This window comes from Melospiza georgiana, chromosome 1, assembly GCF_028018845.1.
Source record: "Melospiza georgiana isolate bMelGeo1 chromosome 1, bMelGeo1.pri, whole genome shotgun sequence".
In the NCBI taxonomy this organism is placed as follows: domain Eukaryota; kingdom Metazoa; phylum Chordata; class Aves; order Passeriformes; family Passerellidae; genus Melospiza; species Melospiza georgiana.
Window position 1 is genome coordinate 140,302,318 of NC_080430.1, and position 24,183 is coordinate 140,326,500.

The following is a 24,183-nucleotide window of genomic DNA, read 5'->3' on the forward strand; positions in this document are numbered from 1 at the left end:
AGAAAACAGTTCTTTTTGCTTTACTTTTTCTTGTTTTCTTTTGTTTTCTTTGATTATAATAAATATGTGTGTATGCTAAGAAATTAGAGTTATTCATATTATCTTGACTTGTGCTGAAACACAAATAAATAGTCCATCACATTTCTAAGAACAGTCCAGCAACATATTTTCAGAGCTGCTTGATATATTATCTTGACATAATAAATAAACATAACATGACTGTTATGTTTAGAATCATCCTGGGGACAGGATTTGCTCTTGCTTTTAAAAAGACACTAGTGAATATTTCTCCTTTTGTGGGTAAAAAACAAGTAATATAAATTTATATTAGCCTTTCCTTGTCTATTGTTCATGTCTCTGATATTGTGGTGTACTGAGAATGTAATAAAAATTTTATAGGGACAGGTATTTGATAGCATCCATGATGACAGAATATTATGGAATTGGTTATGTGACCTATCTCCTGCTCCCACCCTCTCCCCCTCCCTCTTTCTCTTTTTCTCTCCTTAATTCTGTTTATATACACACACAGACATCACAGCCTTACGACTACATTTATGTCACTTTCTGCGCTTTTCAATAATATTTTGAATTCTCTTTTCAGGAACAACCATACCTCCACTTCTAAACAGCACATCAAATAATTTGTACCTCAATTTTCAGTCTGATATCAGTGTTTCAGCTGCTGGATTTCACCTTGAGTATACAGGTAATTCAGAAATATTCAATTAATAAAGAGCACTCTCTGGTTCCAGACATCAGTTCTACCTAAACTATACAATAAAGGAATATTTAATGCTATTACACATAATGAGCTACATACTGTAACTTCAAAGTCATTTGTAAAATTCTCATTTAAATCCAAGTGAGCAAATTCAGACCTGAAAACTGTACTATAAGGACTGTGAAATTTAGTTTGTCTTGCTTTCATCCTTAAATTGCTCCCATCCTTAAATTGCTTTGCTCTCTGAAAAACTTCCTGAACCTACAGCAGACAGAAATAAATGCAGATATGCTCATGTGGCAATCCTAATCCATTGTGTCCAGTGCAGCCCTGGTCTCTTCCCACAGATGCGCCCCCTGCAGCTCCACACCCCAGCACTCTCGGCCAAAATCTACAAATTATGCTCAATACAATCACATATGTGCTATACAGTATGTATGTGTAGGATGCAACTAGTCACCCTTGGCAAAGAGGAGAGATGGAATAATCTGAAAATAGCAGTTGTGCATCTTAAGTGAGAAATGCCTGCAGGTTAATGAGAACACTGAATTATTTTAAATGGTTTTTATTATTGCTGAGTACACCTCCAGTGGAAAAGGCTGTAGTTATAAACATACTTTCTGTCTAATGACTTTGTCTCAGATGACTGACAGGAATTCTGGCAATCACCAGCTGTGTGGTTCCCTCTGCTTATATTGGTTCTGGTGTCTGATCTGCATAATTGTGTCACAGTTATTTCTTGTCAGTTTTACCATATGCAAATCCCATGCTCTGGTTGTCTGGTTAGCCAGTTGGAGAACATAGCCTTGCAAAATTACAGCCTGATTGCTTGTCTGTAACTAAACATTAATTATAGGTAGAATTATCCTGCCATTTCCTTGAAATGCAAATAGTCTCTCAGCCGCTTACAACTTCAGATGAGAAAAAACATCAGGAAGTTATGAAAATGAAATAAAATTAGACTGAATCCAGTGAAATTGAAAAGGCACCTTTGTATTCCCACATGTCCAAATAATATGTGTAATATATACTGCCCATGGAAAACTTCCACCTTTAAAAAGGGAAAAGATTAACAGTACACTGTTTAAAGTATTGGTCCATGTCAAGAACAATTACCAAATACGTGTGTATGGGTTTGTACATGGATGTATGTGTGAATCTGAACAAAAGCAATATTTTCTGTGTGAATGAATAAACCCAAAGTATATGTTGAAAATTTGTGATTCAGGAAATAATACTGATGTCTCTCAATAGATAGCCAATTCACCAGTAGCTCAGTGAAATATACTGCTTTGCAAGATAAATTATTAATTTACTTTTCTTGGGTAAGTGATAGAGATATGTGATTAAAACATCATTCAGTCTCTTGTGGTTTAATCCTAAGCACATAAAGCTGCTTGCTCACTTCCCTCCCCCTGCTTCCAAGTAGGATGGGGAACAGATTTGGAAAAAAAGTCAAATTTGTGGGTTGAGATAAAAACGGTTTAATAGAACATAAAAGGAAGGGGAAATAATAATAATATGCAAATAAAAAAATAATAATGATTAAATAAAATATACAAAAACAGATGATGCACAATACAGTTGTTCACCATCCACTGACTGATACCCAGACAGTTCACAGGCAGCAGTCCTCAGCCAGTTTTCCCCTTAGTTTATATGCTGAGCATGGGGTCATGTGGTATGGAATTTGTTCAGTTGGGGTCAGCTGTCCTGAAACCTTATAGTTAGTTACTTAGTGTGGATTTCAATTCCTAGGTGCCAGCTGTTTCACTACTTGAATCCATGACTCTTACTCCTCCATTATTCTCTAAGAAAGACATAGTCTCTATTACCTGTAGAAGTTTTATGATTTTTTTTCCATCTGTTGTTCAATTGTTTTTCAATAAGAGACTATGGAAAATTCTGCATTGAGCTGAATCACGAATTTGGTATGGGAGATTAAGCCAAGGGACAGCACTTTGTCATCATTGCTAGGAAGAAAGACAACAGAAACTGTGCCTTGTATATCTTTTGGATTTTTGTCTCTTGCATTTTTCTACAACAAACAGGATATTTGCTTGCAATTCCAGAACTCACAAAAATGCTGTATTTATGAAGAGATTTTGCCAGAAAGAAGGAGATACAGAGTTGCTCTCTTCAATTGTCCTGGTCATATCTGACTCTCAGACAGCAGTTCCTGTTCAAAAACTGTGATTATGTTTATAAATATAGTTAGTAAATGGAAAGTAATGGCCCAATTTTAATTGTTTCATAATTTTATTTCATTTCATTGGAACCCATGCTGGCCAAGGACATCATGAGGAGTCAGCTGAATTAAAGTCTCGGTCTCTGAAATACTAAGGCATGGTTCTCATGCAGAATCACATCAGAGTTGAAGACTTATATTAAGTGTTTTCAAGTGAGCTTGCCATAAAGATTGATTTTGTCCAATTTTTAGTGTGTCTTCCAAGTCTATTTCACCTGTTCTAGGAGGCACAATTCTGAGAGGAAGTATGCCCCATTTGTGAAAATGATTACTTTTCATTTCAACAACAGATTTCTCTAAGAAGGTTTCATTCTGTTTCATTTCCAATATCTCTTTTCATTCCTCATGAATAGTTTGTTGTCCTGTCTGCTAGGGATTATCTTCTGAGCTTCTAAAGAACCCAAATGTGGATATAAAAGTAAAGGAAAACAAAATAAACTTTATTTGTTGAAGAAATATTTTAACACAAGTAAATGATACTTTGACGTCAAGAATTAAGTTTTCATGTTCTGAAACTGAATAGTGTTCATATAATGTTTTTTTTCTACAATATTTTTACTTCTCTTTTGAATTCTTAAATTGTTATTTTATCCACAAAATTCATTTTCTGTATTTCATTGGACATCTTAAATACAAAAATATATATTGCATTGAAAATACATTATATCACCTGAACTTTTCCAACAAAGAATGCCACAGAATGGTTTGTTAAACACTTCCATAATGTTTATGTATTTTTCACCACTATAAAAATTTTGATTTATTGCTCATTTTCTCTAACTAAAGTTTTGTATTATCAAAAATTTCATTGGTAGGTTTTTGTATTGAACATTACAGGAGCTGCTGGAGAAGGGCAAGACAGCATCAAATAGCTTCTTTTTCTTTATACACAATTATAACTATATATAAGAACTATATATATAGTTCTTATCTGAAAAGTAGAAGATACTGAAAGTATGTTTTCAATGAATGCCTATGTTAAAATCTCTTTTTATTACCATTGGCTATGCGAGTTCAATAATTTAACACATTTTACTGTGAGAGTATTATAAGGTAGTTCAAGAAAGTATTCATGCACCACAAATAAATCAATAATGAACAGACTGCAGTTTATTATATTTATGAGTACATTTTTATGACCCGAATAAATATTACAACACTCCAAAGACACGAGCTCTGAACTAGCCCTCAGCTGGGAAGATGTCAAAATTTGTTTCAGTTTTTGAAAGGTATTGTAGGCTTTCAGACTATATTTTTTTCCCAAATATGATTTTGTTAATTGAAGTGAGAGACAATAGGATGAACACCTGTGAATGTGGTTTGGGCTACTAAGGTAGCCTGAGAAAGGCATTTAGATGAAGTCATTTGCCTTTGCATGGCCTGACTATTCACATAGTTAGGTTACACGCTTCAGCTGAAGGTTCAGTTATTGGAAACTAAAACCTGTTAGTTCTTAGTTTAACTGTTCAAAACAGATAATAAGTAATCTTCTGTGTAAGCCAAGCACACTTGTTATTTTGCATTTGTACTTTGTACATTACCTGGATCACATTCTAGATGTCTGAAATGTAAAAAGTGGATCTAGGTCCATCATTCACTTTCAAAACTGGTTCTTTGCTCTTCTCTAGTTTGAGAACAGAAAATAGAATTTGCAGACTAAAAATTTCTGTTAGCTTTCATCTTTCATATTGTATAAAAATGCACTCTTTTAAGGTGGTAGATTTTATTTAGTGAGAATCTTATGTGATCAGTTACTTTAGTAAGTTTTAAAACAGGCGGATTTTGATAGTGCTCTGAGGAAGTAGGTGGCCATAACTGAATTCCACTATGTTTCTCTACTACCTTGTGTACTGATGACCAGTTGTGTAATAGTCCTTACTTCACAACTAGGCTTTAATTCCCACATTAGGCAAAGAAAACAACTCAGTTGATTATACTTTCTTACATTCCTGGACCTTCCTGGGTAGATGCAAGGAAAAAAATTTCTCTTTTTGATGACTATAAAAAAAAGCATGTGGCATCTTGGCAAAAAAGCTTCCATTGCAATCAGAAATTCAAAATATCAGTGTTATAGCTCTATAGGTACTTCTTTAAACATAGCAGATTAAATGAAGTCTGATGCAAATATTTATTCTGTGTGTGTGTGTATCTGTCTGTGTGTGTGTGTAAATGAATGAAGGAGTTGAGTCACACTTGTGGAGGATGGAATGCTGGAGAGCACTTTTACTTTGCACTGTTCTTCCAGTGTTTTGCAGTTGATGTATTGTTGGCCAGCCTCCCCTAGAACACATGCTGGTAAAGCACAGTGGAGGTGTTCTCAGTCTGAATGATGAAGGCTGTAATTACTAGTGAGACTGGAGGTAGAAATGAATAAGTCTGTGCCAGGAGACAGTGGAATTTTAGAACTGAGACTGCAGATTGGGAAGTGTTTTTTGCCACACCAATCCTTTTTCTTTGCTCAAGAAAGAATATTTTTTCCTCCTTATATACAGTAGTTCCAAAATAATATTCTACTTTTCCACAGACAACTGCTGATTCCAAAGAGCACCCAAAAGGTTATCAACACAATGTGCCTATGTACACTGTACACAGTCCTATGCAAATCTAAAAAACAATTTCATGTTCTTTAGAATGACTAAACTTCTCTATTTTTCTCAGCTATAGGTTTGGACTCTTGTCCTGAACCACAGACTCCAAGTAATGGGATCAAAATTGGAGACAGATACATGGTTGGAGATGTGGTGTCTTTCCAATGTGACCAGGGTTATTCTCTGCAGGTAAGCCAAGTTTCCTATTTCAAATAGGTGCCTTTCAGCTCTTTAACATGGTTATAATTGGGCCTGTCAGTGCAAAATGGACACTGAGCTCTTCAGGAATTGTGTACACATGATAAGTTTACAGGACTGTGTGCTTTTCTACCAGATAGTGAATTAGAAACTATCCAAGAATTCCATCACAAGTGTATGGCTTTGTGCTTCTTCTGCATTAGAGATTATAGGTTGTTATCTATTGTTGATAGCTTTTTTGATAATTATAGCTGAACCACTGTGGCAAAATTAAGTTAAAATAACTTGATGAACAATTAGTAGTATTTCTCTATACACAGGAGGAAAAAGAAGTAAAGAGGAGAACTAAGAATAAAAAAAGGGAAAGAAATAATTGCTTTTCTTAGTAAATTGGATAGTGTCAGTTGGTTTCTTGCAGCAATTTCTTGGGGTTTTTTTTCTCCAAAATGTTTATCAAATAGGGATGTATTTTTTCCAAGTAAATTTCCAATGTCCTTGCACTAACAAAAGGTATATCCAGGGGAGATGTAGTGATTGCAAATCACCAGTAGGAACTTGTCTCCTTATAGGAAAGAAGATCAAAAACTTGTACAGTTATGCCAAAGAATCAGATCCGAAACCAAGTATTGCTTTTACTTGAGACTCTCCAAAAAGAGTTTGTATATTCTACAGTCTTCCTTTATCTAGGTCTTTGAGAGCCAAAAGCACAGAAAATTATTACATTACCCAAGTTCTGAAAAAAAGAAAAGTCTTGTAAGAAGAAAATAATTTCTATATAACAGCACATTATGAACATATTATAAGGGAGTTCGGGAAACTTTGGAGCAAAATAGCAAAATATGCAAGAATGAGCAAAGTATCATTAATATCAGTCTCACCCATAAAGTGATGATGTCAGACTAACTAAATGAAGTCTAAAAATGCTAATAATTTCAATTATTTATTTTACATAATTCTGTGAAAACTTAGATAGAGGGTTTATATGTGTTGCCTCAAAAATAGAAACTGAATTATATTCTTTGACAAAAAAAACCAACCAAAAAAACCCCTAGTTTATAGTGATCAAACAAAGTAGTCTTGTCTGCCTCCAGATTTCAATTGCTGTTTCAATTTGGGACCTCTATCCCAATCAATTCTCCTTCAAGATAGAATTCCTAGTCATGCCTGCAGATTTCTAGCATTTCAAGAACAGATAAAACAGACGTTCTGTGATTGCAGTTCTGAGAATGACTATTGAAGTTTTCTTCTTATGCTTTTAACTGGCCACTCTTGGAAACACCCTGAGAAATATTTTGTGCTTCTTTGCTTTAATTCCCACCTTAAATACAAGTGAGTGTGAGCAGATAAGCCACAGTAAAGGCTGAAATAAAGAAAATGAAACATAGAGAAAATAAAGAATTTAAGAGCATAGACTGTGCAAACACCCATGTAAAGTTTCTTCCCACCATACAGTTTTTCTAACTTATGCAGTCTGACTAGATGGTTTTGGAAGATATCCCAAGTACAGTTTTCTCTTCAGACTTTCCATTTTTGTTTGCTTTCTCTGGTAGGCAGTTAGAATTACGTGAGGGTGATGAACAGCACAGAGGGTGTGTCTATGATGAGTTTAGAACGTAAAGTCAGCACTTACATAATTTATATAGTATGTAAAGTTTCATCATGTTCAACACCTGATGGGCATCCATACTAGGCAAACATTGCTTCAGTTAGACCTGTAGTTGCCAGACCTTTGGTTTACACTGAAACAAGCATAAGATTCAGCTGGATTCTGTAATACTGTAAGAAATAATATTAATAGACACCATCATGTAGTGAGCTAACAGTCACAGTCTTCTCTGCTGTTTTCAAGGCATGAAACAATTCACAGTGTACAATGTAAATACTCTACCTTTTTGGTTTTGTGCATTTTGATGATGTTTTAAATTATACATTCTTTTTGTTGAAATACTAACATGCTGTATATCATATATTTTTAATATGAATTAGCAAGTATTGTGTCATTTTAGGGACATTCACATATCACTTGTATGCCGGGACCAGTAAGAAGATGGAATTATCCCATTCCAATATGTTTAGGTATGTTCGGCTTCCATCATTTTTCCTAAATATACCAGAATAAGGAAACCAGAAAACTCAAAAATAATAGACACATAGTGGAAAGAATTGGGAGAATGGGAGGAACTTAATTAAATGTGAAAATGGTCAAATTAAATCAGAGATTTTCAAAAGTTGCTGCCCTTTGATGTTGGCAAATCTTTCCTGAAATGTCCAAGCAATAAAAGGACAACACATTGTCCCTTTCAACCCAAACTATTCTATATGATTCTATGTGTTCTAGTCAGAAATATCATCAATTCATTATCAGGAATGACACCTCCAGAGACCTTTGCAATATAGCTAATTTATTTAGGACTCATTTCCCCAGAAGAGTAATGGCAATTGCCGACAATAGGAATAACATTACATTTTCATCTCTAATGAATTCAACATAAGCATGTCTACCAAATTTGAGAAGATACATTATTTTTCAAGTTAAATTATACATATGTCCGTAATATTATTGGGAAAAGCACAGAAAACCTGCCAGAAAGCAAAATGAAACCTGTGAAGTGTGTTTAAATATACTCTTTTTATGTGAAAATAATGTGAAGAATGTAAAACTCCTTCTAGTTGTAATCTTTTTCACTGCATATAAATGCATTTTTGTTTGGGTTCTCTAACAATAAAAGTTATCTGGATTTGTAATCTTGAATATATGGAAAACAGGATGCTGTAGATCTCATTAAAGATTTTTTTGCTTTGCTTTTCTTCAAGACAGTTAGTGTATATCCTCTTGAGCTGCTTCACATAATCCTGTTCTTAATCCTGTGGAGTGTTAAAAGCCTCCTGTGAGGTATTGAGCTCTCTCAGCTTAGAATTTATAAATATTCAACAAGGTTGAGATATTTGTAAGAATTTTTTCAGGAGTTAGTCTTCAATTTTTGTCATTACGCATTAGCATATGGTTAGGAAGTCTGATATTATAATTGCACTACTCTTGGTAAATTCTGAAGATATAGATGCTGTGCTAAAAAATTGGTGACCTTTTTTTCATATATTTTTCCTTTTTTTTGCAAGTACTGATTTTTACTTGTGTTTCAAATAGTGTAGCAAATTTTACTTGGACAAAACTTCTAAACAAAATTCTGTTTATCATAATTACCACCTTTAAATGCAATATAGATGTCTAAGTAATTTGATTTACTGTTGCCATGCCCGAAAACTAAAATAAAATAAAATAATTAATTTAGCCTCACTTCTGGAAGTATGTGTATGTTTACTTTTCTAAGTTTGTTTATCTCACTTTTAGAACAAAAGGATATAAATGCAGTTTTTAAAAGGCCTCCTGAATAGCTTATAGTACAAAGTCTTTTTATAATACATTATCTTATATTATTCAGATGCTCCTTTACAAACAAGCACAATTGTCTCAGCCCTGCTATAAGCTGGTGTGTGCTGCTTGCCTGCCACAAGGACAGTTCTGGTAGACAAATTGCAGAGTAAGCATTAGGGAAATGAGGCTGGTGGAAGCACAAGTCTTATGTGGAGTGGCTGAGGGAGCTGGGGTTGTTCAGCCTGGACAAAAAGGAGGTTCAGGGAGATGTTATCACTCTCTACAGCTCCCTGAAAGGAGGCTGTAGCCAGGCAGGGTTGATCTCTTTTCCCAGGCAGCCACTGACAGGATGAGAGGACAGAGCCTCCAGATGCACCTGGGAAGGTTCAGGTTCAACATCAGGAAGAATTTCTTTATGGGAAAGGTGGTCAGGAATTTCAGACTATTTCTTGACTGAATGGGCTGCCCAGGGATATGGTGGAGTCACCATCCCTGTGGGTGCTTAGGAAGTGGCTGGATGTGCAATTTAGTGCCCTAGTCTAATGGGCAAGGTGATGATCAGTTAAAGGTTGGACTTGATAATATTGGAGGTCTTTTCCAACCTAAATGATTCTACAGTTCTGTAATCTGTTCTATTTTGGGTGTATGTATCCCCCAAGTTAAAATCTACGCAACTCAGAGCTGATACAAAGTTGCAAGGTACCTACCTGTAAATGAATTTCTAACAGACATTTAGTGGTAAAGACATGTCTGTGTATTTGTCTAAATATAACCCTAGGTATTATTATATTATTAATGCTCTAAGGATCTTCAATGTTACGGATTATTTTTTGTTCATTTGACTCCTCTGAAAAATATTTTTGGTTTGTTTTTTTTTTTTTAGCACAATGTGGTGGTGGCATGTCAGACTTCAGTGGAGTGATTCTCAGTCCAGGGTTTCCTGGCAACTATCCTAGCAGTTTGGATTGCACATGGACAATAAAACTGCCTATTGGGTTCGGTATGTGCTGTTTTATGGATTTAAAATTGCTTTTTTAAGAGTGCAAAACACTGAACATAGATTTTAAAATATTGTTAACCTTTATGCCAGCAAAAACCCACAAGTAATTATAATCCATTTGAAAAAGTTAACAAAATCTTAAAAGAAATATTTAAAATAGAAAAGTTGCAAGGGTCTTGGGTTTTCATTTAATATATGCCAACATTTTCTCATAAAGACAAAATTGTTTAATTAGAATTCAACACAATTTTCTAACTTTACAGAACTGATTTATATTTTTGTGAAATCATAAACCCAACAAAAAAATAGCTATCATGAATATTTCACACCAGATCAATTTAGAAGTTAAAGCTACATTTTAATTAATTTTTTTATCATTAAGCTTCTTTGCATATCCTAAATGAAACTCAAAGCAGCATAGAAATGTAGAAGCCTCCCACTTAAAGCTGTCAAACTTCCCACTCAAAGTAGAATTGTGGATCAAGTCCAGGACTGGTGGAACTGTCTCACTAGGGCTGCTACTCACCTAATACATCCCAAGGCTGTAACAGATAAGGATGTTGTACTCCAGATGTAGAATTTTGCACCTCCAGAATTTTTCCACCAGAATTTTTGTGCCATGGTTTGACACTGGCACAATGCCAATGCCCCCATGAGAATACTCTCTCCCTGGTGTCTGCTGTGAGATGTGACTAGGAATAAGCAAAGCAGGCTCCAGCTTAGGAATTAAGAAAACATTATTAACTAAACTACAAGAGAAAGAAAAAGAAAAGAAACACACAAGGAAAATGATAACTTCACAAAAGCATTTTCCTCTTCCCCCCACCAAATTTCCAATACAATACATCTCCCAAATCACCACCTCTTGGTCCAGCACCACCCTTTAGAATACTCAGTCCTCAGTTCATCAAGAGGAGAAGGAGTCCTTCTTTGTGCCATGGGCTTCTTGTCACATGTGGCACCGTCCAGAGATCATTTGCCATCGTTCCTTCCATGCCCAGTGCTCTCACCACTGCGCATGGACCAAGGCTGCTTCCACGGTTCCTTTTAAAGATGCCTTGTCTCCTTCCAAAAAGGCACAGTCTCAACTTTGGGACATCTCTCCCTCCCATGTTTTTTTCACCCCTTGGGAGCAAAAAACCCTCTGGGTCCGAGGGGTACCCACACTGAACCCTCCTGGTTCTGAGGCATTGCTCCCCCTGGAAGCAGTCTCTGTATCACAAGGAAAGAGTCTATGGCTATACAATAAAAGGAGTCCAGCAAAAAAATGCCACTCCATCTTCTCCATTCTTCCAACATCTCTCTCTCTGCCCAGACCTTCATCACTCTTCTAGGAAAGGTTAATGTTCTGTAAAGTTTTCATTGTCCACAAAGGGGTTAAAAGCTCCCACAAGTGGCTGGACACATCGCTGCCTCCTCTGCCTCCTTCGGCCCCCTTTCCTCCTTCTCAGCCATGCTGCCTGCTGCTGCACATGTTTATCAAGTTTTAAGGTAACTCTCAGGCACAGCTCTGTTTCTCTCTCTGTCTCCCAGAAGGGGTGTGGGGGGAGAAATACCTCTCAGTAGTTCGATGCTTCCACCCTTGGGCCCCTCAGGGTCAGGCCTACCTCTCCCAGGCCATGTGGCTTTCCCCTCCCCGTGCCCAGCCTCTCTCCCGCCTGAAATCCAAAGAGAAACTTCTAGGGGGGAGCCCTGCTTTTAACCCTGTGTTCTCAGAGGCAGATCCAAATGTCCCAATGGCCCCAGCTGGTGCCAATATTAAAATCTGAGCACCCGTTGGTTTGACTGCAGCATCCCAGAAATCCCATTTCCGGTCAAACCACCACACCTTGTGCAAACCTTTAAGAAACATTTATTCACTCAGTCCTTAAGTGTTTTTAATGTTCTTCAGAGAAATATTGTGTCATTTAATATATAATCCATAACCCTTAGTTTAGTATCCTGCACACATTTGTTGAGGATGCCTTCTCATTTTCCAAGTCTCTTCTGATGACATAAACCAGTGTAAGCTTCCATAGCAACCCACAGAATATTGTGCTTGTTACTGGCTGCCAACCATTGAATGGCTGATTATCACCCTTGGAGCCTCAAAGTTATGTTAATTTTTAACTGACTTCCTTTCCATTCATCAAGCTCATGTATGTTGAACTTTCAGATGAGAATGTTATAGACCGAGTCAAAAGCCATAGCAGGGTGAAAGTATGTTATATACACTTTTCTCCCTTTGTCAATTTAATAATAGAAGGATATGATGGCTGATTAACTGTTATTTTCAATTAGAAAATCCATGATGAATGCTCCTAAGTGTCTTTTTGTCTCTTATATGTTTGGAAATTGTGTTCAAACAACAATTTCCATAATTTTTCCAAGGACTGCAACGAACCTGTCATTTGTAGTTGTAGTTGTCATTTCCCAGGTCCTTTTTGTTGTCTTAAAGGTGAATGTAAATTCAGACTTTTTCAAGTCACTAGAACTTCTCTTATTTCACTATGGTTTTGTATAGATACTATCAGCATTTTAATTATATTTGCTAGCACCTTGAGCAACTTTGGGCGGATCCTATGCATATTTTATTGTGAAATCATTATTTGAAGCCAGCCAGAAAAGTTGTCTAATCTAATTTTTTATAAAATGTGGCACTTTTTAAGGCGCATGTGCACTTGGATTTTTTTCTTTATATGCTAGTTGAATGGTGTGCTGGTTTTCTTTGACAGGCCTTATCGTTTTCTAATTTATACTTACCATCTTCTGCCCTATTCTTTACTTGACAATATAGAATTTCTGGGTCTTACGGAATGAGTGTGACATCCCAAATAGCATTCTTCTTTGCATAGGTTCAGATTCTTTCCCTCCTCTTTTTAAAATAATTTCTGTGGATTTTTTTTATTAGAAATCCCATGAACCTAGTTCACTTATGATTATATGAAAGCCAATTGTTCTGCATGGGTTGTTCTATCTGGGGGAAATACATTATATTAAAATAGGGATTTCTATATAGAACCCAATTTTTTTGTTTGCATTTTGTTCAATCACAAGATTACAGTCAAGAATTGATTTTTTTTTTTGTCTTAGCACTTTATAGAAATAACATTGACACTTTAACTCTGCCAATACCTGAATTTTTAGATAGCCTGATGGGACAATTTGTAGTGCTTCATTATGAGTCATAGTGCTGTCTAGAATCACAAATCAATTTCTTCTCGTTAAGCTATCAAAAAAAAATTTTAGCAGTAGTAGGTACATTATTTCTGGATCAAATCCACAGGAGAAAAGAATATTCAGAGCTATAAGGGAACACGATATTTTGACAGATGATTCCAAAGACATTTGCTAATAAAGAAGAGATAATAAAAATCTGAAATATTGCTTAAATTTCAAATTTAACAAAATGGTATCTTCAACTGCATCCAGAACCTGCTGTCTTTTTATCCCAAATACATTGCCATCTGCCTCTTTCTTCACTTTACTGCTATCCTGTCTCTCTTCCCATACTGACTCCTTACTACATTTTCTTTGCTTGCAGTCTGCCAGGCTTTTGTGTCCAATAATTCTAACTTAACTCTTCAGACTGCTATTTACACTCTGCATTGTTAACATACTATTTAGTTTGACTTCCATTAGGCAGGAGATTCAGCTACTGAAGTTTTGGAAACAGTTTCTTGGATAACTAAGTTTAACCACCAAAATCAATAGCTCTGAACTGCTTTGTACCAACTGAAGTTTATTCACTGGATTTATGAACTATTTTCCGGTTCATGTATAGGCAAATGAAATTATTCATTTCCTAGAAGAAAACTAAAGCTGCATTGATTGAAACATGCCTGATGGTTTTTTTGCTGGGATTCATGAAGTCAGAGGGTTTTGAGAAAATGGTTAAAAAGGACAAGCCTTTGAGAGAAGTTTTGTGAACATTGCTAATACAGCAAAAAGTTTTCTAAGCAGTAGAGCAGACGTGACACATAGCACAATAGACTTCTGTAAAACTGGCCTTATAAATTGCAACAAAGTTATTTAATGTATATCTTTAGAACGTTAGTATGAATAGATCTCTGTGCGTTGTCTCTCATGAACGAGCCATTGTATTAACTACCATTACATGTGTTTCATATGATTGGATAAAATTCTTGTCAATATGTTTTGCTCTATGTGTGATTAGCTAAAATCTAAGTTGAGATAGTTTTATACTATGCTGTAATGTAACACCCCCTTAACATTTCCTTTGAATCAGAGAGCTGTTAACATCCTGTCTCCATTGTCCTAACAATGTAATGAGACTGATGTGCTAAATAAATAGCTCATGACACTAATTCAAATTTGCCCCGTCTCCGTTCGTTTGTAAATACCAACGAACAGCACTTTTTTACCTTTTTTAAGTGAGATATGTTTGAAACTAAATTGAATATTAAAATAAAATTTCAGTGTAAAAAATAAAAATATTACTTTTGAAGCAATGATGGCTAAAACTGGTTTTAGTGATGCTGTGACTCTGATCTACTGGAGGCATGTCCAACTCTTCTGTGTAGTAAATAGAAAAACTCAAAAACACCATCATGGGGACCTTCTACAGACTTTCACTTGTTTAACTCTTTTTAGAAAGGTTTTCTCCCAATTATAAGTTACAGATCATAAGCTTCTTCACTGTAAATTAGCTAATGGTATAATGTTTTTACTAAGGACACTGTGTTTATTTGCATAGATAAATATATTAACTACTCTTTCAAGCAGGATGTCTAAACTGCAAAAAGACATGGGAAAAAAAATAAATCAGTCTAACAAGCTGAAGTTTCAGACAAATAGAGGTAGGTGCTACTAGCAGAGCAAGGGATGAATACTTCTGAAGATTGATATGGTTCAGAAACTTGAAGAGAAAGACAGTGTAATACAGAGAGCAGGATGATTTGCGAAAATATATTTATACTTTTGTATCAAAGAAAGTTCATGAAAGAGGAAAAATCTGATAGCAAGGTCACAGGAGCTGGCAGCTGTTAATGACAGTTTAACTTTGGATAAGTGTATGGTTCACAGGATCAAATGAAAGGCCAAAGTATGATAGAGAAAGGGCAAAGACTGAATATAGCTTGATTCTCTGTATAGGAAATATTTGGAAGGCTGACAAAGTCAAAGAATGACACTTAAAAATGCTTTCTTATCACTTATAGACTGTCTTCAGATAAAGCAAGACAAATTATCAGGGTAACAGTAGTTGAATTATGCACATAACTTGCATATAAAACGTTTCATGCTTCAGAAAATCTTTTATAAATGTTACATAATATCTGAGGGAAAAGTTCTAAAGGACAGTGAGAAACACTATTTAGGTATTACAGTTCAGGAGTTACAAAACTATTCATGACTTTCAATAATTTACCTGATATTATATCTTTTACTTTCAGTTTTATATAAAATTGTGTTGTTTGTCTTTGCCAGAAATACCAGTAGGACTCAATCATCTTTCTAGTGAAACTACTGCATTATCATGCCATAGTTGCAATAGATCCAGACAAACTGCAAATTTTCTCGGTTGTAACTTATATAGAAAAATGTTATAAAAACAGGAAATGCTTAAGAGCCCTATAATTATTCAGTGCATAGAATTTTCTTCTCAGGCTGCATAATTTTTGTAATACATCACCAGATTAGGAGAGATAACTTGCTAATAGATATAAGCTGCCCTCTTATTCCTTACTGAACCAAATAATCAGAAAGTTTTTTCACCAAAACCATCATATTCCACAGTGTATGTGTGAGTAACACATATGTTCCCCATGCACTCTGCTTTCACGAATCCTTGGGGTACCAGTAGAGGCTCTGCCTGCCTGATACTCTGAGCTGGACCTGAGGCCTTCCTGCTCACCATCTAGTCCAATTTAAAGATTGCTGGCAGATGTGCACCCCACACACATCAAAACTGTGAAATACACAGATAGTAGCCAGGTAGCACATAGATTTCCACCTGGTTATTTTCTGCAATTATCAGTATACAATGAGCACACTTTATTTTCCCTCCTGGTTTTGGTACTGATGGTGTTTATTTACTGACAATGTTTTTCAGGTGTCCATTTGCAATTTTTGAATTTCTCAACGGAGACCATACACGATTACTTAGAGGTTAGGAGTGGATCTACAGAAACTAGCACTGTTATTGGAAGACTAAGTGGCCCTCAGCTACCAGCCTCTCTGTTCAGCACAACTCATGAAACCAGCCTATACTTTCACAGTGATTACTCACAGAACAAACAAGGATTTCATATTGTATATCAAGGTGAGATTTGGACATTCTAATGAGAGAGAGCAAGGTGGCTATTATAGATTTTATGGAGTTTTGGGGATTCCTAAAAATAAATATGAAAGATTCTATGTGTTTTGGTGCCAAGCTTTAAACATTGAGATAAAACAGAAGAATGAAGAAAGTTAAGATGAAAAAAAACAATTAATTGCATATTTTTTTTCATTATAATCTGGTCAAAGGTCAGCAAACACATAATTGCCAATATCTGAAGGTGATTGACATATTAATTTACATTGCATGCCTTTACAAAAGAAACATCTCTATTCAATGTTTGGAAGCATACTGGAATTTTAATTTAGTGTAATGGGTTCTGGAAAGTATACATCTAAATACTGTTTTGTATTACTGGATGAATGTAGGCTTGTGCAAATTAATGCCAACCCAAAAATCAACAAATCCATTTTATTTCCTAGTTCACCATTTCCTGAAGGTTCTTTTCTTTTGTACCCAAGTAGGTCATGCTGAGCTGGTGAAGATCACGAGATCATAGGTCTATTTATAGAATTGCATTTTCATTTAAAAAGGATTAGATCACCACTGTTCATGAAAAAAGGTCAAATGTGTATTTTAAAGTAGACCTGTTTTCATTATACAAATAACACCTAAGAGTGATTTAAAGAGATTTTACTTTAGAGCAGTCTCCTACTACTCTTTTAATAGTAATAAGTCCAAATTGATTTGAACTCCGTGTAACATTCTGGAAGTGAGCCATTGTAAAAAGAGTTAGCTTTTAAAGAAAAAGTCAATTCGAGGTGTAAAGTGCTAAGGACAGTAAAAACCTAAGCCCATATATTATTATTAGTAACAGTGATAATTTAGGAGATGTAATTTGTCAAAAAACTGGTAAGTTGTTTTCTCTGTTTTAACCACATAAGACAAAATGGATTCTTTCAAGTATATATGACAGGATATTCTTATATTTCAGACTGCACACAGCTTATTTGCTCTCACATTGATAATAAGAAGACAATGCTTCAAATCTTCTTGGAAAAAAATCACCAAGATGTGTGAGAAAAGCTTGTTTTCAATTTGGACTTATTCACTAAAAAGTCTTTGATATTCCAGTTCATTATAGAGCCTTTAATTCTTCTGGGAAAAACAAATAAAAGTATAGACATGTTTATTTCTCTTTTTCCTTAAACAGAAGAATGTAAAACCTGACAACTCCTATTGGATCAGAGAAGCACTTCATCTATCTCAGAACAGTATCTTCAAACAGCAAAAATAAATGTTACCTAACAGCACAGAAGTGTAGCCGGTTTCACTGTAATTCTCCAGGTGTAAAATCAATGATTTGATCACGAGCATCATGAAAATTTCGTTCCCATCATATAGGCTTTTATTTTTATTCTAATTAAAATTCTTATTTTTGAGATAATCAGAATTTTTATTTTACTGATTTTTTCACCCTTATTATTATTTATTTCAGCATATCAGCTACAAAGCTGTCCTGATCCTCGACCATTTCGTAATGGTTTTGTTATTGGAAATGACTTTACTGTGGGACAAACTATTTCATTTGAGTGTTTTCCTGGCTACACGTTGATTGGAAATTCAGCTCTAACTTGTCTTCATGGCATCAGCCGCAACTGGAATCATCCTCTCCCCAGATGTGAAGGTACGTTCCAGGTGACCTAGAAACCCTTCATCATTTGAAAGTCTTCCTAAGACTATTAACTGAAGTCATTTCAGCTTTTGGTTTACAGAGGTCTGTTTATTTACAGTGTAGTCTTTGCAAGGGAAGTATTCAATTTTGCACTTTAAAATTTTAGCAGAGAAGCTGAAATGTTTTGTAATGTGCAGTCTCTTAAAACTTATCTGAGATACAATGTTTGCTTTTGGAAGGTTAAGCTTAAAGTCTGGAATATGGAGACCCATGCAGCTTTTAATCTAGGTGAGGCAATGAAGTATAAACTATGGACTAAATTAAGAAAAAATCTTCAAAAATTGAATTTACCAATTCTGGCCACTTATGTTCTTTCTTATCAGTTAGTAAGAAATGATAAAGATGGTCTAGAGTGAAATTGTACTCCAGCCAGTGCTCTGTAAAATCATTTGTACATATGTTTTTTTCTGAAATTTTTTTTAATTACATTTTTTAACCTTTTACATTTGTTTTTTTCACTTGTGCTTGAAACAAAAAAGAAGGTTGCAGGGACTGTGAATTGCACACAGCTATAATTTTAAGGAGACAGAATGACTGTGGTGGTTCTGTAGAAGTGTTTATCTCTTCCCTAGCTATGCTGAAAGGAACCTGTTTCTAAGCAGCAGGCCAAAGAAGCTCAGTCCTCCACTTAAAGGCCTAGCTCCCCTTCATATTGAATGGTGAAACAGCATTGAGAATGGCATCCTCAGAATCACATAGGAGAGAAATGCCCAAATAAAACCCCCCAACAACAGCACAACAGCATCCCACCACCAAAAAATCTCCAAAACCAAATGCAGCCACCCAAATAGAAATTAAAAAGCTCCTCTGTTTTCTGGATTTTTTCATTATATTTTGCACCATATACCCAAATTTAGGTACTTGAATGAAAAGCTTCATTATTCAAAATTCCTGCTGGACTCAAGTGAACCTTAGCAATTTTGGGGGTATTTGGTAGGGAAATTAGGACTGGTACTGAATTCAGAGGGGGAAGCTTTGTAATATAAAAGACAGATGGCACCCACACTGTCATTTTTTTGAAAGGGGAAGAAGTTAATTCATTATAATTAAGTTTCACCACTCATTTTCTGGATCTTGTGGAGTAGTAATGCCTTCATAGTTCATGTCTTAACTGCTAAACACTTAGCTTTTCCTGTTAGTTTGTTCTTGTTGTATTTTCTGTGCCTCACAATCAAAACAATTTATTAAATGCAGAGATTCTGTTTCTTTGAAATACCTTACTGGAACCAATAATTTAATTAGATAACTGTAAGATGTCCAAAGCATGTTGTTTCTGAGTATCAATTTCGATGAAGTTCCTGAACAATAGCTGAATGTTCTTTGTTTCTGCTTAATTTGATATGAAAAATGAAGATTAAAAAATCCACCAACTTGATAAAAGAGATTTAAGATGCATATTTTCTGCATAATTACAGACTGTCAACACTACTCGACCCCTAGACAAATTTCTTAAATTACATGAGGGTTTGTGCTGATACTTACTGTGGTATTTTTAGTAAAGGGTTTGTGGCATTTTTATATGTTACAGATATTTTTTGAGTTGTTTTTTGGGTTTTTGTTTAGTTTTGTTTTGTTTTATTGTTGCAGGAAAAGGATAATGAGTTATCTTCTAGTTTCACTTGGTTTGATTTAAGATAAAGGCTTTTTGTTCAAAAGCATTAAAATGAAGTTGGCTTTTTTGTGTACACCTAGTACCAGAAATACATGGCAAGTCTTGAATTTGTATTTGCTTTCATTGTATTTGCTTTATTCTAAGACAAGATATACAAAGGCTTTTTTAATTCCTCAGATATCTTGAAGCAGACAATCTGAATTAAATAGGACTAAACTTGCTTCTGTTTAAACAGTTTTATTCTCTTCTTGCATCCCCATGCACCTAACATTCCTTTAACCTGTGCTCAGCATCATCTAACACTCTCTGACCCTTCTAAACTCATCTTCCTTGCTTTAACCTGTTTGGATTCTGTTTCCTCTCCTTTTCCAAGAAGTCTTGTTCCCTGACAGTCATCAGACCATGTTTTCACTTCCCTCAGAACTGACTGCAAAACCATTTCCATCTGTACTGCTCAAACCCCCTTGAGCCTTTAAGGTTAAAGCTGAAGAAAAGCAGTGCCCAAGCTGTTGAGTCTGAATGGTTAAAGTGTCACTGCGCATCACTTCTTACCATACAGTTCAGCACCAAAGTTTATAAACATAAACCATAACATATGTTTTTGCTAAATACCAATGCTGCATAATTCCTGTATGTCAAACGTATGTGCCAAAACTGCTCTGGTTGAAGATTTGTAAACATATTTTAGAAAATGTGTTGCCATACCATGCACCTTGTGGGGTGGAGTGAGCAAAATAAATGTATGCAAAATAAAGCAAATTATAAAATTTTAAGCTTTGCTTACTTTTCCAGAGCTAAGCTTGTATAACATTTCTCTTCTGTAATAGCTGGATGGTATCATATTCAACATACATCTGAAATCTGTATGGAGAAAATATAGTTTGGACTAATAGTTTTCCAGAAATATAGAGTTATGAAAGTCCAGAATCTGTATGGTCCCTCTTGCACTGTATGATGTCTAAAATTAGGACTCTTTCACACATATTACAGAGAGGACTCTTACTTTATGTACCAGAATTTATATCCATAAATGCAAAATTACTATTCATACTGTTGGACACAATGTTTGAATTTTGAAATTCTCCTCTAACCTTTACTGACTCCTCAACCTTGTATGTGCATTCTTTCATGTGTTAATTTTGGTTGGCTATCTTCTTGTGACCATACATGAAACTATAGTCACAAGAAGATAGCCAACCAAAACTAATTAGTGTGATTTGTTGCTGATTTGTAGCTAAAATTTACACAAAGTCCTGACAACGTAATTTTCAGTTGTGTAGGGAATTTCCACCTATATGTATACATATTTATTCAATTCCATTTCTGATAGTATTTGTTGCATCAGAATGACTATTTTTTTTACTTTTATATTTGACAAATACTGTCAAAATAGACTTCTGAATCTGCAAAAAGCTGAATAAAATCTTTTTTCTTTGCACAGGAATGGTCATATGCAATGAAGTTAAGTGCACCAAACGTGTTCAAAACTAGAGCTTTGATATAGTCTAAGTAAAATACAAAAAGCATTTACTGGCTATTTTTAAAAAGTGTCTTTTTCATAGCTCTGTGTGGAGGAAACATAACTGCAATGAACGGCACCATATACTCTCCAGGATACCCTGATGAGTATCCAAACTTTCAAGACTGCTTCTGGCTTGTAAGAGTACCACCTGGGAATGGAATCTACATCAATTTCACAGTTCTCCAAACAGAGCCAATATATGATTTCATAACTGTCTGGTAAGAAAACACTTTTGGCATTTATTTAATCTTCATGTGACACTATATAACCAAATATGAATTTAAAATAATATATTTTTGATTTTCCCCTTGAAACTGGTGTTTTCTCTAGCAGAAATGAATGAGTTGCACCAATCCATGTTTTTCAATGGACCATTCTCTCTAGATAGCAGTGGACAAGAAATCAAAAACAATAATAGTGTTTCTCAGTTTGCCAACAAAGAAAAGCATAGAGAGGTATGCTATAATAGCTCATCAACAATCAAGAGAAATACTACTTAAGAAAGGAGTGATAAGGAGTTTCAGATGTAGGTATTAGTGTTTTAGGAAAAGCTACTAGAAACTAAAGTAGGGCAATACTTCATTAATTTCTTCCAAGTTGGCTTCTTTTATTCGTAAGAGTACATAAAATGAGAGGCTCTTTTTGATTTGGCTGTGACAAAGCAAATTGAGCTTACAATAACTGTAAACAAATCCTATTCTCTGTGTACTTGAATCCATGTCTGTCGTGGCTCTGCATGATGACCCTCAGCAGCAGCCTATCACATTAATGCCTCCAGCACGTGTTTGAAGACATTTAATGGCTTTAGTCCTCATTTGTACACGTGTAAAAATTGTATTGTATACATGATGGCTATTTAATTATGTAGCCTATACCATTTCTGGGATACTTTTTATTAAAAATTTTATAGCACTTTCCAATGCAAAAAAAACCCCTTTTTATTCACAATTCAAATGCTTCAAATCATACAACTTCCTTGCTAAAACAGTAGGGAAAGGGTCAATGTGCCATAATTTGGAAAACATATTACTACAAAATTTTCAAAATAAAATATATTTGTATTTTTTTTAATATATTATGCTAATAACTATTGAAAAAAAAAACAACTTCAAATTTAAACATCTATTGCTTACTATTTGACAATTCTAATCTGGAAGGAAATAAGGATGAACATTTAATATTCTTCTATCATGATGCTGTCCTCTGTACAGTTCCACTGTTGTTTAGTAGTAACTTTCATTTAATTTTTATATTGAAATGAGTGTTTCATTTCTCCGTAAGGTAGCAATCATCTTTTGAGCAGTACATGTATTGTCAAAATTGTAATAAATAGTACAAAATAATATCAGTACATTCATATGAAGAAGGTTCAAGAAATTATTCAGCTGCTTATCATACTCAGTTTTGGTTTAAGCTACCAAAAATTATATTAATACCTACCTGTAGTGGTAAACCATGACACTACCTGAATCAAAAATACATGACCATTTATATAAAATTCATAACAGAGTAACACATTGATTGAGAAAACTCTGAATCATTCATAAAAATAAACTTTAAATCAATTCTTATCTATCCATATATACTATAAACTATAAATAATAGCATGAAAACTATTAATTAGGGGAGAAAAGCTAGGTTAAAATATGCTGACTATAGCATATCTAAAAGTAACTTAGAATAAGCATTGGAAATAAAATGTGCATTTATTGATGTCAACATGCAGTTTTCAAGGGGAATCTTGTATTCAGCAATCTGTAAGCATTTTGCGTTCATTTTTGCCAAAGACTATATTCATTCTTGTATTTTTAATTTATTATTTTAATTAATTATAACAACACTATTTATCTCTTAATTTTCCTATAAATTATAAGATTCAAAAGACTAGTGGACATGAACAGTTATTAATTTCATTTATTTTCTGATAGCCACTTTTGAACGTAGAGATACAATAATGTGACCAGAGGTTATGGCAAGTAGATGAAGTACAATGACAAATTCAATAATTTTGAATTGTCTGAAATTTTTATTAGAAAATAAGAATTTGACTTTCAAAAGGTGGTTGAAGTAGTATTCAGTCCACATACAGGATATGAGAAGGTCTTCAGCCCTTGTTTTCTGGTTTATCTTATTTTAGTTGTCTCATGCCTTTTAGTGTAATCTAGGGAAAATTTACTTCAATCACTTAAAATTTGGAGAAATCATACTAAATTTTATGACCAGAGAAAAAAAAAATTATTCTGTTTGTTTTTCTTAGGGATGGACCAGATCAAACTTCCCCTCAAATTGGACAATTTAGTGGCAACACTGCACTAGAATCAGTCTATAGCACTTCCAATCAGATTCTGATAAAGTTTCACAGTGACTTTACTACCAGTGGCTTCTTTGTTCTTAGTTATCATGGTAAGTGTGATAAATTAAACTTTTTCACTGTTTTTACTGGTCACTGGAGGACGGCAAGGCATAAAAAAATCTGTAGCTTTTTCTAAGAAGAGTTGCTATTGACCACTACTAGGGTAATACAAACATATGAAAGACTAACATGAATTATGAAAAATCATTTATTTTCTTGACCAGATATTTAATTTACTATTAGTCAAACAAAATAAAAAGACTGCAGTATGATGAGACACGAACAAAGAAGGCAGCATCAAGACCCTAAAGTTCAAGGTGCACATTCTTTTACTTTTTACAATGCTTCTAAAATTCCTTTGAAACCTAAATGTTTTTGGAGGACATCAAATTTCTTTTTGAAATTTTGAGATGTTGCTTTTGTAGAGATAGCAATGACAGTGAACTATACCTATGATATATTTTTACTACACTATATAGTTCAATGATAGTGAACCACCAAGTGGAGTTAACATTAATCTGCCCTTGAATTAAATAGTGACTGAATGAAAATGTGTATTAATTAATTCACTGAATTCTACCTCTTTTTGTAGTCATCCAGACCCTCTGTG

At 34.6% G+C, this 24,183-nt stretch overlaps 1 protein-coding gene across 4 annotated transcripts in view; it reads left to right on the plus strand.

The window, feature by feature from the left end:
- The window catches only part of CSMD3 (CUB and Sushi multiple domains 3), a 585,000-nt gene that overhangs the window by 475,919 nt on the left and 84,898 nt on the right, over positions 1–24,183 (plus strand). For all 4 annotated transcript variants that reach the window (XM_058018891.1, XM_058018902.1, XM_058018909.1 and 1 more), the window contains 8 exons: positions 605–709; positions 5,631–5,749; positions 7,765–7,834; positions 10,015–10,131; positions 16,184–16,393; positions 17,850–18,038; positions 21,261–21,438; positions 23,478–23,623. In XM_058018891.1, the coding sequence (XP_057874874.1) occupies positions 605–709; positions 5,631–5,749; positions 7,765–7,834; positions 10,015–10,131; positions 16,184–16,393; positions 17,850–18,038; positions 21,261–21,438; positions 23,478–23,623 (1,134 nt within the window). The remainder of the gene's footprint in view (positions 1–604; positions 710–5,630; positions 5,750–7,764; positions 7,835–10,014; positions 10,132–16,183; positions 16,394–17,849; positions 18,039–21,260; positions 21,439–23,477; positions 23,624–24,183) is intronic.